This window comes from Pollicipes pollicipes, unplaced genomic scaffold (assembly GCF_011947565.3).
Source record: "Pollicipes pollicipes isolate AB1234 unplaced genomic scaffold, Ppol_2.1 Scaffold_4002;HRSCAF=4701_pilon_pilon_pilon, whole genome shotgun sequence".
Lineage (NCBI taxonomy): Eukaryota > Metazoa > Arthropoda > Thecostraca > Pollicipedomorpha > Pollicipedidae > Pollicipes > Pollicipes pollicipes.
Genome location: NW_023596420.1, coordinates 32170105 through 32187739, shown reverse-complemented (window position 1 = coordinate 32187739; position 17635 = coordinate 32170105). Strand labels below are relative to the sequence as shown.

Here is a 17635-nt window from a genome sequence, read left to right as displayed (position 1 = left end):
AGTGAGCCAGTCGATGTTCGACGTGGCCAACGCCGCCCCAGATCGGACGACGAACGGCGTGCTCACCAAGAGGTACCACCACATCAAGGACATGCTGTCCAACCGCTTCAGCAGAGTCGGACCTGACGACGAGGGCAGGGCGATTCCGCTGCTTCCGAACGATCACGGCGGCGTGGCGGGGCTGAACGGCCACGCGCCGCCGGCCGCCGGCAGCCGGGGCGCGCCCCAGCGGAGCAGCCAGCGTTCGCTGGCGGCGGAGGCTGGCGCGCCTGGAGACCGGACGCCCTGGCCGGCGGAGGCTGCCGCGCGGGGCCGGGCGGCGCGCTACGGCGAGTACGGCGAGTACGGCGAGTACGGCGGCCCGGGCGGCGGGCCTGGCTCCCCGCAGCTGCTCCGTCCACTGACCAACGGCCTCACCTCTGATGGCCAGTACCACGGCAGCCAGGGCTACATCAACGGTGGCCACGAGTTTTCCCCGCCGGTGGCCGGGTACCACGAGGCGCACAGCTACTCGCGCACGTCCGCCCCTGGTCCACAGGGCGGCGGCGGGTACGGCGCGCACGCACAGAGGCCCGGCGACGCCCGGCCGCAGCGGCCGCCGCCGGCGCAGGCGTACCCCGGCAGCCCGCGAGCACCGCCGCCGAGCGGGTTCTCTCCGCACCAGCCGCGGCCGCCGCCACCCGCGTACGGCACCCGCCTCCCGCCGCCCGGACACTACCTGAGCCGCCAGGGCAGCCAGAGCCGGCTGCCGACGGACGGTGGGTACGGCCAGGCGCCGCGCGGCCCGGCGGGCGCATCGGCTCCGAGGCATGCCGCGCCGCAAGGCCCGCCGGTGTCCTCTCACCTGGACCTGACGCCGCGACAGGAGCAGGCGGGCCAGGAGCAGACCGGCGCCGACAGAAGCCGGCCGGGGGAGGCGCTGCGCAGCCAGACGCCGGGCCCGGCGCACGGCGGCGCTCATCAGGCGGCGCCACCGGTGCAGCTTGACTCCAGCCTGGACTCGGACGGACGCCCGCGGAAGCAGCCGTCCGGCCAGCGCGGCGGCCACGCGGGTACGAGCTGGATAAGACCTGCGCCCAGAAAAGGGCGTCGCTTTGTAGGCTTTCGTAGGGGAAGGATGTCTGAGCCCACAATGACGAGCCCCCTGAGTGCTCTTCTGAGCCCCCCCCCCCCTCTACCAGTGCTTGTGATCAAAAGGAGATGCAATGCAGAGATGCAGATCAGCGATACAGCAAGCGTCCCTGAGCTGCTGGTACAGTAGTTATGTAAACACATAGCTATCGATAAATCATTATCGTATACCATCATCGCTATTACTTTGGCTTCAAATAGGAAGTCATTCCTCGACATCAAAACAAGTTTCAAACCTATCAAATACTTTTAAAGTAAAATTCCAGCAACTGGGGTACAAATCAAACGGGCCGAAATCAAGGGGAAGAAATCAGGATTAAGGTGCAGGTTAGGTCAACCTTGTTGGCCCAGCCTTCCCCAAATGATTTTAGAAAGTGACACCCCAGACTGGCAGGAATGGCAACACGTCATGTTATGCAGCTGTTTGGTTATGCTTGATTCCGGAATAGCTTCGGCAGTCCACGCAACTCTATTGCGTCATGAGACTGATCCAGTTGAAATATCAGCGAACTTGAAGTGAAGTGATTCATGTTGGGTGGTGTGGACAACTAGTCGACTAAAAAGCACATATATGGACCGTAGCGCTTGATCAGCTGTTCGTAACCGAAACAAGGTTGGGGATGTTCGAGCATTTCCAGTAAGAAAGGTTCTACATCACGTCCCCACGTTGCCCTTTCCAGGCATGGAGCCCGAATGGCAAGACCGTGTGGCGGAGACGGAGCTGCGTCAGATCCTGGAACCCCATTCTCGCCGACCCGAGGTCACCGCGCCGCCCTCGGGGACCGGCGGCGGCGCCACGCCCCCACTGCCGGCCTTGGATGGCTCACCGCCCCGGTCCCCCGTCACCACCCCCCACCTGTCCTCCAGACCGGGCGGCGGGCAGGCCCAGCCGGCCGCCGTCGGCTCCAGTCAGCCCGACCTCCTGGAGGACGCCGCAGCGCCCGGCGCCGGCCCATTCCCCGGTGGCAGGGTAGGCTCTGGCTCGGCGACGCGGCGAACGCCCGGCGCAAGCCAGGGCCGCGGCTGGGCGCCCCGGAACAGCAAGGAGTCTCCAGTGATGACCCGAGAGCAGCGAGCCCGGCAGCGAGGCGCCACAGGCAATCGAACCGGAACGTCAGGTCAGCGCCCCGCTGAAACCTGACCCGATCAGCCCCGGACGCAGATATTTCCGTGGAAGCAGGTCGTGACCGTACTTGGAAGGCTTCGGTCACCCGGGTCAAGGTTGCATTCAGGGACAGTCAGTGCAGCAGGTGTAGGTCATGCACGGGGAATGTTGCTTGACCATGCTTAACATGTGTATCAAAATGCCCGGCCCTGCTCGGGAGAAGTCGTCCAAGTTGAATGCGTGTAGTCATCAAGACTTTTTGTTGATGCTGCATCACCATGGCTTTGACAGAGACGCGCTCAAACCATGCTGGTTGTTGCTTGTTCCACGCTCTCCCCGCGCCCGCCCCACAGCTGTACCCCTGGACAACAGCTGCATCGCAGCCCTCCGTCTAGCAACGCCGCGGTGCGGAGACCCTCACCACTCTGCCGTCGGGCAGGTTGGCTGGGCGGCGAGCTGGCCTCGCTGACCACCGGCCGGGAACTGGAGTCGGCGCAAGACCAGACCACAGACCAGACCACCGACGACGAATCGACCGTGCTGGAGGCCGGACTCGACGGGCCCACGGTCCGCAAGCAGCTGCAGAGCTTGGGCACCATGTATTCCGAGGTGGGACGGGACGGGACGGGACGCATTGACGTCATTTGTCTCCTCTAACCGCGCTGCTGCGTTTGCGTCATCGCAGTATAGTACTCGCAATGTCTTTACACAAACCTCGGATTACGCCGTGTCGCTGTTAGCGTTGTTATCAACGTTGCACAACTACCGATTGATTCGAAATTTGTGAAACACAGGCCGTTTTAGTTGGCCTCTCTGCCTTCTCCAGCAATATTTTACCTCACCTTATGCGACATCATCTCCGCACGCTAGGTGTCGCCTTTTTTCGGCCCGTTGTGCCACACTATCTCGCCACAGACAAACACCGCCGCCACCGACATTAGCCTGGCGTAAGCTGATGGCGGCTGGCCGACCACAGGTGCTGCGGCTGCTGGGCGGCCAGGGGCGGAGCCCGACGGCGCCGCGGCCGGCCAGGGGCGGCACCAGTCGTCCGCGGCCTGGCGGCGGCAGCGTCTCCTCGCTGCCCTCCTCGATCGGCAGCCGGCCCGCGCGCGACCGCCGCCGCGACGACCGCAGGCAGCTCAGAGACGCCAAGGTGAGGCGCCCGACACCCGGCCTGGGGTGCGGGGGAGATGGCTGAGCGTAAAGCAGACTCGGCCGGCGGTGGCTGACGGCAGGCTCCGGGACACCCGGCTTGGGGTGCGCGGGAGGTGGCTGAGCGTAAAGCAGACTCGGCCGGCGTTGACTGACGGCAGGCCCCGGGACATTTTGGGATGATAGGCGCAGAGCTTGTGTATTCCAAGATGATAACCCGAAAACAGCTCAAGCCACCATTTTGTGTCTGCTCCAGGACTGGCTGCATATCGAAAGAAGATGGTCTAGAGTTGCTGGACAGGTGTGCTAGATATCTCTGCTGACAACATATCCTGACTGGAAATATACCGTTCTGTGGCTATCTCTGAATGCCTGTCAGTGTGTTTGCGCTCTCTGGTAGAACAGAAGTGGTCTGATGAATCACGACATATATCGAGACAGGACTGCGTCGGAGCAACGTTTTAAAATGTTCTCGCAGCCAATAACGAACATTTAACGTGGTGTAAATGCATGCAAGCGTATGTATGTGGTAACGCTGTGTGACCACATGAATCCTCGCTCGTTCTCTAGGGGATCAACAAGCGGTTCCAGCGGCTGGAGAGTCACGTGGTGACTCTGGCCAGGAGCGTGGCCCACCTCTCCTCTGAGATGCGGACCCAGCACCTCATGTTCCAGGTCAGTGGTCACGTGGCGCCAGGCGGGGGCCGATGATCGGTCAATGCCAAAGTCAACTGGAACTTAAATTAGCTAAAAGCGGTCTCGCCCACCCGCTGCGGACTCGCTGCGACGATCATTGACCATACCTTAAGATATATTTGCCCTGTGATAAATGAGTGCCTTCCGGTTTACCCTTCTGTAGCCACGCCGTGAGGCAGGTCGAGCGTTACTGACTGGGGACCGCTACTGACCGCTTCTGACCGCTACTGATAGCTGCCGGACCGCTACTGACCGCTGCCGGACCGCTACTGACCGCTGCTGACCGCCACTGATAGCTGCCGGACCGCTGCCGACTGCTGCTGACCGCTGCTGACCGGCGCCTTGACCACCGCCGCAGGAGATGGAGTCGATCCGTAGTGAGCTGGCCCAGCTGCGGCAGGCTCCTGGCGGCGGGGCGCGGCCCGGCGCCAACTGGGGCCTGCTCAGTAGCGGCGCCGCCTCGCTCACGCAGCCGGCGCGTGTGCGCAAACTGACGCGCTTCTTCGGCGACGAGCCGCCCCTGCTGCGGCTCTTCCTCAACAAGCTAGGATACGAGGTGTGTGGGCCAGATAGTATCCTGGATGAACTGGTGGTTTGGGCCACGAGATAAACTGCCGTCCTAGGATGCAGAGTGGGCTGGTGGTCTTGGGTGCGGAACGGACTGCTGGTCTGGTGCGTAGTGGACCTTTGGTGTGGGATGCAGTCTGATTGATGGACCTCTGGTATGGAATGCAATTTGATTGGTGAACCTTTGATAGGGAACGCAATCTAGTTTGGGATACAGGTGCAAGGCGATTCATCATGGGATGAGTAAAAGGTGAGCCGGTTGTCTGGGACACAAAGTCAGCGTGCGTGTACCGATGAGGACGCACCGCGCCTTTTTCCGGCAGAAATACGCCACCCTGTTCGAGCGGGAACGTATCGGGATGCTCGAGCTGCCCTACATGACGGAGGAGCGACTGCAGAAGCTGGGCGTGCCCATCGGACCGCGGCTGCGCATCCTGCACGAGGCCCAGGTCTCGCTGCGCAACGACAACCTCAACGTTTACATACTCTGAGGGCAGCTGTCAAGCCCAGGCGGCCACCCGCCCTGGACATGCCTGCAGGCTCGGGGTCCGCGGTCGCGGAGCGTCGCTCCAGCCTCGCTACCTTGACTCTGGCGTGCGGGCACGCCCAGCGCGCGCAGCCGCACTGAGAGCAGCCTCGCCTTCCGCACCGAACATGTACTCCGCCCTGGACGCCCGTCTATAGACTCCAAAGCTTCGAAAGTTTTGCTCTCGTTCTCTTTCTTTTTCCTCCCCTCTCTCTCTCACCAGGGATTTAGACCGTCACGGCGACGTGGAGTGGCCGGCCCGTAGGGCAGGGCACCGCAGACACGTGGCGAGTTTGTGGCTTTGTACAGCTGAAACCGATGTGCGGTTCACTGGATGCAAGCTGCTGGAGGCCTTGTTTGTTACACACGCGACCGTCATATTACTGTGGGCTCTAGCGGGCTGCTGCGTTTAAGAAGCAGCTGCCCCAACCGACGGCGCGCTGCTCTCGCTCCGCGTGAGACGGTGATGAGCATTTGCTGGGTGATGTGCGTTGAAGCGGTGGACATTTCTGCCGCGGCTTCCTTCAGATGTGTTGTCGAGATTGTGGAGGGGAATGTCTAGCTTGCTAAGAGTTGGACACTATCGATGAGAAAATTGTGATTGATAAAGCAGTGGTTATAGGATGGTCCGGTATTAGTTAAGCGCGTGTAAGCGGGCTATCAGATGAATACATGAGATAAAATCATCCACGAAAAGGCAGCCTCTAGCACCTTCTGGCCATATTGCAACTCCCAGTCTACACACATTTACTTTTTTGGAAGCACCTGACATGTAATGCAGGATAACCTTCATTTGTTGGAACCTAGTTGTCTGCTACTTCAGTTTGGCTGCTGTAGTGAACCCAGTGTTAGAGGCTTATGCGAGCAACAGAACTCGCTGTCGGCTATCATACGACCGTAATTATATTTCACATGATTGCACAAAAACAACTCGAGCTGTCGTAAATGTCTGGACGCAGGAGCTTTTCTTGTTGACGTCATGTACAGCTGGCGCACAATCGGCGTCCACAATGTGCAAAAGCTGTACCCAGGGGATGTATTGCAGCTTGGTAACCCCTACAATCGTGACCGCTATGCTTACAATGCTCCCAAATCTCATCCAGATCGCAGATGATGCCCCATCGCCAGAACAGCAGCACCGAGCCCTGTGGACGAGCTGGCTCACGCGCAAACACTCACAAAAACTTTGTCATGATTCACACAACGCGACTGTTTTCCTGAACATGCGACGAAAATCCCTCTCCTCTCCTAAAAAGCGGCATTGTCAGATAAACGAAACGGCATTGTCACCGCAAGTAATTTTTAAGGTGACAAATGTGTCATTCTTCCAGACAAAACGAGCCTGTCCGCGCCACTAGTGAGATGGGTGTCAACAAACGCGGTGCGCTATACAGTCAAGCATTTTACAGTGATGTCATCAAAACAACATGTCTCCTCAAAAGTCCGACGTCACGCCGAAGCGTTTCCGAAACGCAGCATTGTCCCAACATGGCCTAGCACAATACCACACCATCAACATCGTCCGCACAGGGCGAACACGAATCAACCTACTGCTTATCCCGCCCTCAGCTGGGCTTCGTCAGCGTGGGCGACACGTTCTTCTCGAAGACTGATTTGGGCACGAATGTCCTGTCCTTGAGCGAGCCGACGGCTGCAGCGGCGTCCTCTAGGCGGCGCTCCTCGCGCGAGTCCTTGACGCCCTCTAGCGGCGCCGGCGTGCTCCGGTCGAACAGACTCTCCAGATTGTAGCCGACGAAGCCGACCAGCGCAGCAACGGGCAGCGTGATCACCGGCGCGTACGTCCGCAGCACAACCATCAGCGCCGGCAGCATGACGGCGTCCGGCAGCTGGCTGGGCAGGCAGGGGTGATGGTGAGGTGGCAATGCTAACAACGGACAGGGTGGCCGTGAGGTGTCAATGCTAACAACGGACTGCTCCACTTTTACTTCACTGAAATGCAAAATAAAACAAAAATGCATCTCTTGCAAGCTGCAAGCAGCCACAGCTTATTCTGCAATGTTTGCTGTAATACTGCTTCTGATGATAATCAGCAATCTGCTGTTAAGTGTTCAATCTTCTTCTTGCAGGTAAGATGCATATATTTTGAGCAGATGAATTACGAACCTACAACTAAAAAAAGATGTCCCAGCCCAATACCTGGCTCCTGTATACATGTGACACAAGCATGCACAAATAACTGCCATGTTTGCTTCAACCTCATTTTTATAGTCATTATTGGCATGACTGACAGGAAAAATAAACCACCTCTCATTTGTCAAGAAATATTTGATTACTGCCTGGCATAGCTGTTCTGAAAGTCATCCCCATCTGATGTGCTAGCATGCACACAATGTTTCAAATAGTTCAATAGTTTCAATTAGTTGTCCTCAGTTCACTCAGCAGAAGCAGCCTAGGATCATAAGCAAAAGACTCCAGTTTGAACACCAGCAATTCCAAGGAGACAATTCAGGTTGTGACATATATATGGCTCACAGCCAAACACCATCCAGTGCTAATCAGGACTGACCAGCACCTGGTAACAGCCGGATAATCAACTGGCCGAAACATGAGTAAATTCTAAGATGCCACAGAGAATGGTAGTCTAAACACTTTCCATCTGTAATAATCATATGCCATCTCAATCCTTCTGTAGAGCTTTGAAGTGGTGTTGGCATGCAGCAATTCAGCTTGATGGGTACCATGTGCATTGGCATCAGGTTGGCATTTGACTGCTGGCATTTAACAGCAGATTATGAGTCAATTAGCTCAACTGGCCATTATTGCTTATATCAATTTCAAACATTAACTTTGCTGCTGTCTGTTTGGCATTTCACTGTGGAAATCATGAAAACTGGTTTAAGGAAAGGTTCATGAAATTAAACATGACCAGGAGCTTTCACTCACCAGCTCTTTTTCAGAATTAAGATCATATCATAATGGAAAAGATGGCATCTATAGGTGTGGATAGAATATGACATGACATTTAATATGATAGAAAATGACATTTAATAACAGCTGACATGTATAGTCATATGACAGATAAGTCATGACATCTTGACTGTATAACTTAGCATTTTAGCAGATAAATGATAGGATTAGTGCACATTTCCTTATACAATATATCCCTATCCTCTTGCATCCAACAAGAAACTCTATTTCAATACCTGTGTGATATACACATGAAAAAATACATAGCACAGTAGTGAGTAGAGATAACACCCTCAACATAATTTAAGTGCTACAAAATATCCTGAATTGATTATTTTGAAATGATTTACATCAATCAAGCATGGTATGCAAGAAATCTCACATGCATGCAATCAGCTGCTGCCAGCTAGCATTGTGAAACAACCAGGTTGAGACCATAATATTCAGCAGCCAAACCTAATGCAAAATGCTTGAAGCAGTTCTTTCTAAGATTCACTATCCATCCCATACCTCAGAGGTCAGGCAGCAAAAAATATGTTTGCTGCTTAAAAGGTATGCCATAAATCTCAGCCTCCTCCCCAGTTCCATGCAATGACATCAACAATTTCAGTGCATAAAGAGCAAATGTTGCAACAAATCATGTTGCTAAAAAAGGTAAAAATCTACACAATGTGGTACGGCCTGAGTTCAGCAACAGCCTGCAATACAACTATCTGCTGGTTAATCCTTACAATTGGTGCCCTCAGGCTGGGGCTAGTGTGAAACTAAGCAAAGGCTCTCTATATGCTTGAATTGATTGAAGCCTCACACTAAGCCCAGCCTCCCATAGCTAGACATGTCCAGCCTTGTTTACCTCAACACATTTTTGACAGGCTGAATTTAATGTACATACTCCAGTTCAGGGCATGACATGAGGCATCCAGAGCAGTGGGTGGATTTCTTTACACTGGTAGGTAGCTTACATTTTGAGTAATTCATATATTGCATTGGTTATTTTAAACAAGCATGCCCAGTACTTTTTAAAAACAACTAATTGAAAATTTGGTGCAATTTGACATGGCCACAGTATGGCAGAAGAGTGTACTGGCATCAAAGCGCTGAAGGCACCACAGTCACGTAAGAGTCTGGTGCAATGGGTGCATTTTTTGTTGACTAGCCCAGTAGAATTTACGGGACAGCTCAGGACCAATCCATCAAGCACAATAGCTCCTCAACCGGGGCATTGACAGAATGACCAGTCATTTGACCCGTCGCAAACAAATTACCAACCTTCTCTGCGATTCTCTTCTCACAAATACGAACGACCACACTCCGTCCGAGCCCACCAAAGTCCCCGCGAACTCGATCCCCTTCGGTGATTTCGCGGCTACATTACCATTGACGGAAACCCACAGGATTTGTATTAGTTGCGCCAGACAGTGTGACATCTCTATATGGATATCGGTGGCCAAATTGAAGCGAATGTCTTAACTCGTTTCGGAGTAGAGAAAATATAGGACACGGTGCAAATTCTTACGGAGATGCTAATTTAGTGTTTGTGTGTGTTTTCTGTGTTTCCTCTTTGGAATACCATCTGTTTGATACAAACCCACACCAAATTTGCAGTTCTACGAGATTCGCAGGTACATATGCTCGATGCATACATATTCCGCGTATGCAGAACAATGCGATGAATCATGAACGTGTTTTGTGATCCAGCAAAAAAAGCGTGATGAGATGCCGCGAAACATGCAAAGTACTGTTTTCCTCAGCCTTGAGCCATATGTGTGGTGCCACTCTGCCCCAAAGGCTAAAATGACCAAGCAATGAACAAGACCTTCACATCTTGCATTGCTCCTTGCGTGTACTTCAGTCCAGAGGATCCAGAGGACGGGGGGAGGGGGGGGGGGGGGGGGGGCACGGAGCCATGCACCCTTCGGGCCGCAGAGGCACAAATAGATCATGGCGAAGGGACACCAATATCCCCACTTCTTATCCACATAACCTTTGATTTCAAGAGACACCTAATTTCAGGGGCACCATAAATGGCCCCTAATCTTCATTTTCGTCATGCACGTCATGCACTGTCCATCAGCAACACCATGGGCCCAAACCTCGATTCTCAAGCGGCACCAAGTTCCAGGTGACACCACAATGAAGGGTTGCCCTCCCTTGATATAATCCTGGATCCGCCCCTGATTCCAACACGTGCGACACACACCGCGTCTGCGTGGTCACCTTGATGGACATCAATCCATGTGTTTAACCTCGCGCCTAACCCGATGCGGAAATCCATTACCTATACCTCCTGCCGCGCAGACAGCCATGGCATTTTTGATTGGGGCTCGTGGTACAGCACCTCAGTGTTAGTATTTCATCCACTACGATATGGACTCTCACTGTGCCGCGTGCACGCCGAGCCGGCCGGCTGATACGTGGGGGTTGCCTCCTCAGCTCTGCCTGGCGGGAGAGGCGCGGGGGACGTGTGCAAGGAGGTGCCGGTGACGTTTTAAACACAGTCATCCGCGCTTTTCGTTATCATACACATACCATTCACGGCTGGCGTTGAGCGCGTCAGTGGCAAGGAACGCGGGCGCCGCCCCCCATCCGTCGCGGGCCCGGTCGCCTCCGAGACCCCGCGGTGGTTGGTTCGGAGACCTGTCGCCAGGTGGTCGTCATCCGAACTGTCGGCTACGCCGGCACTGGAGCCGCGCCCGGCCGCTAGGTGGCGGAAGCAGTCGTTCCAAGTACCCCAGGTGCGACAGCCGAGTTGTGAGCATGCGCGAGGAGGCAAACGTCTCGTCCCAGCGCGCGCGTTATGTGGGACATGATGGACGGTCTCTCGGGGCGCTCCGCACCGGAGCCTCTCTGGGGTGGGTTACTGGAGACGAACTACAGAGGGTGGGACCCTGCGGCCTTTAAGGAGGGGGAAGAGGGGAGGCTCCCCCATGTGTCTCTAAGTGTTTGCACTCTGTGCCAAGGTTCGTATAAGATATGCTTTCATAATTGTTTGATGGTTAAACAAATTCTAAGGCGAGTATCAGTGTTTGAAGTATAAAGTAACTGGTTCAATTCGAGTTTTGTGTGTAAGAAACAAGAGCAGTGAGATTGTGTTTCCCTTCCCGGTGGCTGGTGCGCTATGCCAGGGTTGCTCTGCGGTGAACAGTGAACAAAGCATTCCAGGCCCGCCCACCTATACCGGTTGGCAAGCGGAGCAAGTGAGTAATTAATCTGAACCACAATACATTAATATCGCAACTGGTGCAATGTCATATTTCGCGGTAACGGCCAGCGCGGCGCGCTGGCCAACAACGCGAGAATATAACATCAGCATGCTTCCATGAGCTCTATTAAAGAAGAGCACCAATCCGATAACAGTTCTCTGCACGGGACGACAATATGTACGGTATGCCAAAACCGTGGCTTCCGTCACAGAAAAGGGTATGCAGTGGTAGGCTCCCAACTCTGCGAAATTAACATCTCGCTTAATAAATAAACTCGACGATGTAGACGCTGCATAGAAAAAATGAAGCAAATAAAGGCCTCTGGTGCCTCGCCCCTCCACCTCCATAATGTGAGCCGAGGCGGAGCCGATGTGCAGCCGATGAAACTGACAAACGACTAGCCCGACGTTCCACATCAAGTCGCCGTTAAAAATCGAGCGTTTATTGACAGTACTCAACGGCAAAGCGACGACGCGGTGAGCTCGTAAAGTGACTAGCAGGACCACCGCCCCAGAACATCGCTTCTCGATGTCCCCTGCGCTGGCCCCCTCCGGCATCCGCCGCGCGGACCCTCCCACGTCATCGCACGCGCAAGGTTGACGTCCGCCAGTGTCTTACACGCCGACATCCAGCCGTCCACAATCACAAGGGAATTATTGCGCCGGCGCACTGCCCTGCACAATCGACGTATACATTATCACAGCCTGAACGTGCACCAGTTTGGCGGAACACCTACAACGCGGCTGTAGGGGCGAGATGGGTGCCCTGGAGGAACCCACGAACGGCATTGGGCACATCCCACGCGCGTGTACAGAGTACGGAGCGGTGCGGTTCGTCGGGGATATGGCGGGTGCACGCGAGAGTGGCTCACACGACAGCGGCACATTCACTTTCCCTAACGGAGAAACGTGAGCTCCGCGTTCTTCGCGCATAGGTTCTGCTCCGAAAACATCGCCATGCAAATGATACACTTCAGATAAGGGTACTTGGTGACACGGTCTGTCATTCGCAGGTTCAGGTCACAGGGGACAGCTTCGTGTCACAAATACGGCTTCCTCAACCCGCGGCACGCATGACCTGAATGTCACAATCGTATTGGGGAGACAATTTTCATCGGGTAATGTGATTAAACGCGACCAATTGATTAGATAAAAAATCTCGCAAACGAAATCACTGATGCTGCATTGCACGGTATATAGCATCAAAACGCGCATCAGTGCAAGGCAGTGTGTATGTCGGACCTATGGAAGATAACTGAAAAGGGTTACGCCTTCAAAATCCATCTCTCAAACATGGGGGCCACCAAAAGCCTATTGCCTAGCTTTGTTCAGTGTGGTGCGTATATGACACGGGGTGGGTGTGGAACCACAAAACTATTGCTATAAAAGTAAGAAAGCGGTTACTATAACAAAATGGCATAGCTCAGAGTTCGATGGTTAACCAGGTGGAGACACTGAAGCATACGGATCACATTGTCAACTAGAACTCGCCACCTCCAAACACGAACAGTGGCACAAGTACTCTCAGCTTACTCGACGTCTGACTCTAAACCACGGCTCAGCACTGCAGTCGCGTTGACTCCACCAAGCTGCGCATCGGAGTCCACAGAGTTCAACGGTCCGCAATGCCCACGATGTGGCGTCCCTCCACGACGCGCCTGGGAGCTGTGTGACCGCTCACAATGCACCATTGGCGAGAAGCGGCCCGTTCTCCCCGGTGTTTCTCTCCTCAGGGAGACGAGCCTGGGAGCTGTGTGGGCGTTCACAATGCGCCATTGGCGAGAAGTGGCCCGTTCTCCCCGATGTTTCGCTCCTCAGGGATCCGGTAGCCACGCTGGTTGAAGTCGTTCGGATGGAAGGACTCCATGTTCGAGCCTGTGAAGTGGTTCTCAGATGAAGAACGAGCCTAGAGATAAAAATTCACGAGTATAGATCTAAGGCGAGTGCAACTTTGTGACTCGTTCGCAAGTTTCTCCGAATGACTCGGGGTGTTTGAAAACGCTGTTTGCCGAGCGGACGAGAGCTGCCACTCTCGGTCAGTCGGAGTCACCCCAACCACCAACTCAGAGAAATCGGAATGCATCAACCGATATGCCATATTACGACACGTGATTTCAAAAAACTTTTGGCCAGTGTGGGCAGACTGCTGTCGTTTCTTTGAGCCGACTCACAATATATGGACGTCACCAAAGCTATCTCAGACCCGTACTCAACACTCTGTACACATCACGCACGGTCCAGACCGACAACGTACCGGGTCCGGACGGTCGGTCCAGCGTATTGGCCGTCGGATGTCCCCGCTTGCGGTACGGCCGCGGCGGACGCGGCTGTGCACTGTACGCACTGTCCGTGGAGTAGGGTGAAGCGCGCCGGCGGCCGGCCGACCGGCCCCCGTTCAACGTCATGCCCGCCTGCTGAGCGGCGCGCGACACCGACTCGCCGAAATCGTCCGGCCCGCCGGCGGCGGCGCTGGCGTCGTCGCTGCCCTCGTCACAGCTGGTCGGCTCCCAGCTGCCGCCCGTCTCGCCGTTGACGGACGACTCGGGGCTGGGTCCGCGGTCGGAGAACTCGGACTCGTCCGGGGCGCCGTACAGCTGCAGCTGCGGCGCGCCCGGCCGCTCCTGCAGCTGGAGGCGCGGCTCGCCGGCGCGGCCGCGCCGCCGTCCCACAAGCAGCGCCGCCTCGTACTCGTAGGCGGCCTCCTCCGCCGGCCGGCCGCCGCGTGACTCGCCGCTCACGTTGTACAGCGGCTGGCGGCCGCACGCCGAGCGGCCCGACCGCGAACTGCCGGTTCCCGAGCTGGCCGCTGGGCGGCGCTGCGCGTGCGGCGAACCGATCCCGCGCACGGACGGCGCCGAGCCGCCGTGCGGGAGGTGCGGGAAGTGCGAGGCGCGCGTACTGTTCGTCAGGTCCGGCGGCGGGAACTGCGGTGGTGGCGGCGCAAACTCGCTGAAGTCGAGCATCGGGTGTCCACCGGGGTGGCCGTCGAAACATGGAGTCCTCGAACCTGCAACCCGTGAACGGATAACGTGCGTGTACACTCGGGCTGGATGCTTCTACTCTTGCACTTATCAATGGTTGGTTGTTTCCTTAAGCGCCCAGCGAGATATGATGCGGCGAAATGCCGGCTGTGCTGAGTTTAGCGATATCATAATGATCTTGTGGGCTTAAATGTAAGCTTGTGTCAGGCCAACTCTCACCTCCCCGCCCATTCTCTCCGCTACCCGCCCCAGCCTCGCCTCTGCGCCAACTCCCCCGCTGACAGCCCAGCCTCGCCTCTGCGCCAACTCTCCCTGCTGCCAGCCTCAGCCTCGCCTCTGTGCCGGCTCCCCCGCTGCCAGCCCCAGCCTCACCTCGTTGCAGGCTACCTCCGCTGCCCGCCCCCAACCTCACCTCTGCGCCGGCTCCTTCCGCTGCCAGCCCCAGCCTCACCTCGGTGCCAGTTACCTCCGCTGCCAGCCGCAGTCTCACCTCTGCGCCAGCTCCTTCCGCTGCCTACCCCAGCCTCACTTTGGTGCCGGCTTCCCTCGCTGCCTGCCCCAGCCTCACCTCTGTGTCCGCTCCCACCGGAGCCGGAGCTGCCCGGTGGCGCGCCGAAATCGGAGCCGGACCCTCTTGACGCCGCTGGACTCATCTGACCCTGATCGCCGACTCCGGGCTCCTCGGAGCCGGAGCCACGCGCTGGCCGGACGCCGGCCCGCCCCACCCAGCAGCATAGTGGTGGCGTACGGAGCTGGCTCATCCTGCTGCACACAGACATTGTGTTATGACAATGGTAGCTGCTTGTCAGTGCCATCGCATATTAAAGCTGGGACAGTGTACAGGTGACGCAAAGCGGGCTGTGGAGAAATATCTGTTTTCTAAAAAACAATCTTTTTCTGCTAGGGAAAGACGCGCTGCCGATACTGCGGCAGTGCGGCAGGTTACCTAATCACAATAAGAGCTGAAACACGTAAGGCCCAAGCCCACCCCAGGGGCAATTTTCCTCGATGTCTCGACCACGCAATAAGAAGAATAAACCCACTTTATGAGAGCGGCTTTGATCTGCACCGTCATGCCCGTCCCCAGCTGGCTAAAAACTGACGTTATGCGACGAGCCTCACCTGTCCCGGCCGCCGGTACGAGCCGTGAGGGGGCGCCGTAGAACGTGCTGACGTTTCGCTGGTCGAGCTCGGCGTACTCAGCGGCCACCATTGGCGCAACGTCGCAGTTCAGCAGCTTCGTCTCCGGCTCCTTCTGAAACTGGCCTCGCCAGCCGCGGTCGAACGACGCATCCACCCAGGGGGCGCCACGTTCGCCGTGCATCGGCAGCAGGCGAAATGTGTCATCCGGCTTCCCTGACGTCACTGACGGGGAGGAAGCGGCTGGTCAGAGCGCTCCAGCGGCGCGTTGTCGCACCGGGGCGTGCCACGACGCGTGACTATACTGACACCACGGTGGGCTCGTGTGGTCAGGGTCGAGGTGCCGGTTGCGGCTTGTACGCTAATGTCGCTCGGAGCTTTGCCGAGGAGACTCTGGGACACTAAACCCGGGAGAAGGCTTAATGATCTTGGTAGCTGCGGTCTCAATTATTAAAATCCTAGCGCTGAGGCGCCTGATTATCGTTCAACTATGCACAGCTAGCCAGTTTCTTTGGTTGTCATGGGCGTGCTCGTCCGACACCCTCTCTACCCACCCCCCCCCCCGCACACTGTCCGCCTCCTCCGCGGCTCAGCTCCCCCTTCCGCACACTGTCCGCCTCCTCTGCGGCTTGGCTCCCCCCCCCCGCACACTGTCCGCCTCCTCCGCGGCTCGGCTCCCCCCGCACACTGTCCGCCTCCTCCGCGGCTCGGCTCCCCCCCCCCCGCACACTGTCCGCCTCCTCCGCGGATCGGCTCCCCCCCGCACACTGTCCGCCTCCTCCGCGGCTCGGCCTCCCCCCCCCCCGCACACTGTCCGCCTCCTCCGCGGCTCGGCTCACCTGTCAGGTTTCCGAGCGCCTTCTTCTCGCGGCGCCGCCTCCAGTAGACCACGGCCACGAACACGCCCAGCGCCAGCAGAACCAGCGCGCGCCGATGGTGGCGATGAACCACACCTCGCTCACAACGTTCTTCACGGGCGAGGCGAGCCGCGGGTCGGCAGCGCCGCCGCCAGGGGCGTCACCGTCGGCCGTGCGGAAGCTGACTGGCTCCGAGAGCGGTCCTGTGCCCTTGCGGTTGACGGCCGCCGTGCGGATCAGGTAGCCGGCGCCGGCCGTCAGGTTCTTCAGGATCACCTGCGTGGTGCTGGCGTTTACGGTGACGTTGAAGCGGAAGGTGCCCCCTGCTGGCTGAGGTGTAGCAGGTAGCCGCTGGTGATGCCGTTGCGGTCCGCCTCGGCCGCGGGCAGCCATGAGATGGCGGCGGCCGTCGCGTTGATGGGACGAACGGTCAGGTTCAGTGGAGGACCGCTGGGTGCTGTCGGAGGTGGAGAGGCGCGTCAGCATAACGGAAGACGCTCCTCACTACTGCAACCTTACACACCGCCGTCAGTTTATCATGTTCAGTTGAGGTTCAGCTCCTGCGCTTTTTCTATCTGACATCCCCATTTCCATTAACGGTAATGAGTTGGCATGTTAACATCAAGCTCAGCAGTGAAATCAAATCCAGGGTTCCATAAAACAAGCCATATAATATAATATATATATATTATATATATATATATATATATATATATACCCTCTCTCTCACTCTCGCTTTTCTCTCTTCTCTCGCTCTCTCTCAGGTGCATGCGATGCCCCGTCGAAGTCCGAGTGTCGACGGACTCGCCACTCACCGTCTTCCATCGTGCGGACCGCAACCATGTTGGACGGCCTGCCCATCACCATCTTGTAGAAGGGCACCAGGAAGAATTGGTAGTTGGTGAACTTTCTGAGCTTGGCCACAATGTAGGCGCTGCCGCCCGAGTTGTGGATGCTCAGCACGTCGTAGCGCCCGCTCGACAGGTCGCGGTAGCGGATCAAAAATCCATCGATAAAGTCGGCATTGGTCAAAATCTGAAACAGAGGGAACAAAGAGCTGTCCACTTGCAAAACTCATGAAGGCAATGACACGCGAGAAGCATGCATCCACTGCGTGGGAGTAAATAGCCAACCGTAATCGCACGCAACACTGCCAAAGGTCATAGCAAATTTCGCAGCATTTCGGTAAAACTTGTCTCCAGCTTAGTACTCCAGACATATTTTCGAATTCAAATAGGAGCCAAAACGCACAGACAATGACGAAGTACACTTGATCGATACGCTCGCACACAACCAACTCCTCCGAAACCAACCTCCTCGACGCACTTTGTCTCCCCCCCCCCCCCGCCC

At 56.6% G+C, this 17635-nt stretch overlaps 2 protein-coding genes and 1 long non-coding RNA gene across 4 annotated transcripts; 1 reads left to right on the top strand and 2 right to left on the bottom strand.

Annotated features, from left to right (window-relative positions):
- The first annotated feature begins 755 nt into the window (after positions 1-755).
- On the top strand, positions 756-5863 carry LOC119093728 (uncharacterized). Its single transcript, XM_037216734.1, has 7 exons — positions 756-1052; positions 1812-2249; positions 2676-2845; positions 3213-3389; positions 3959-4063; positions 4443-4640; positions 4975-5863. The coding sequence occupies exons 2-7, from the start codon at positions 1814-1816 to the stop codon at positions 5140-5142; spliced, it is 1254 nt and encodes a 417-aa protein (XP_037072629.1). The 5' UTR covers positions 756-1052; positions 1812-1813; the 3' UTR covers positions 5143-5863.
- Positions 5864-6197: 334 nt separating this feature from the next.
- On the bottom strand, positions 6198-9450 carry LOC119093862 (small integral membrane protein 12-like). 2 transcript variants are annotated; one of them, XM_037216875.1, is made up of 2 exons: positions 9375-9450; positions 6198-7024 (listed from the first exon to the last, which is right to left on the bottom strand). In XM_037216875.1, exon 2 carries the CDS (start codon positions 7007-7009, stop codon positions 6743-6745), a length of 267 nt encoding a protein of 88 aa, XP_037072770.1. In that variant the 5' UTR covers positions 7010-7024; positions 9375-9450; the 3' UTR covers positions 6198-6742. The 2 variants fall into 2 exon arrangements, with proteins under 2 accessions (XP_037072770.1, XP_037072769.1); XM_037216874.1 differs by having other exon boundaries at positions 6198-7028; positions 9375-9445.
- A 2284-nt stretch (positions 9451-11734) lies between these two features.
- On the bottom strand, positions 11735-13698 carry LOC119094624 (uncharacterized). Its single transcript, XR_005093775.1, has 2 exons — positions 13562-13698; positions 11735-13182 (listed from the first exon to the last, which is right to left on the bottom strand). It is a non-coding gene; the product is annotated as an uncharacterized LOC119094624 (long non-coding RNA).
- Positions 13699-17635: the final 3937 nt, after the last annotated feature.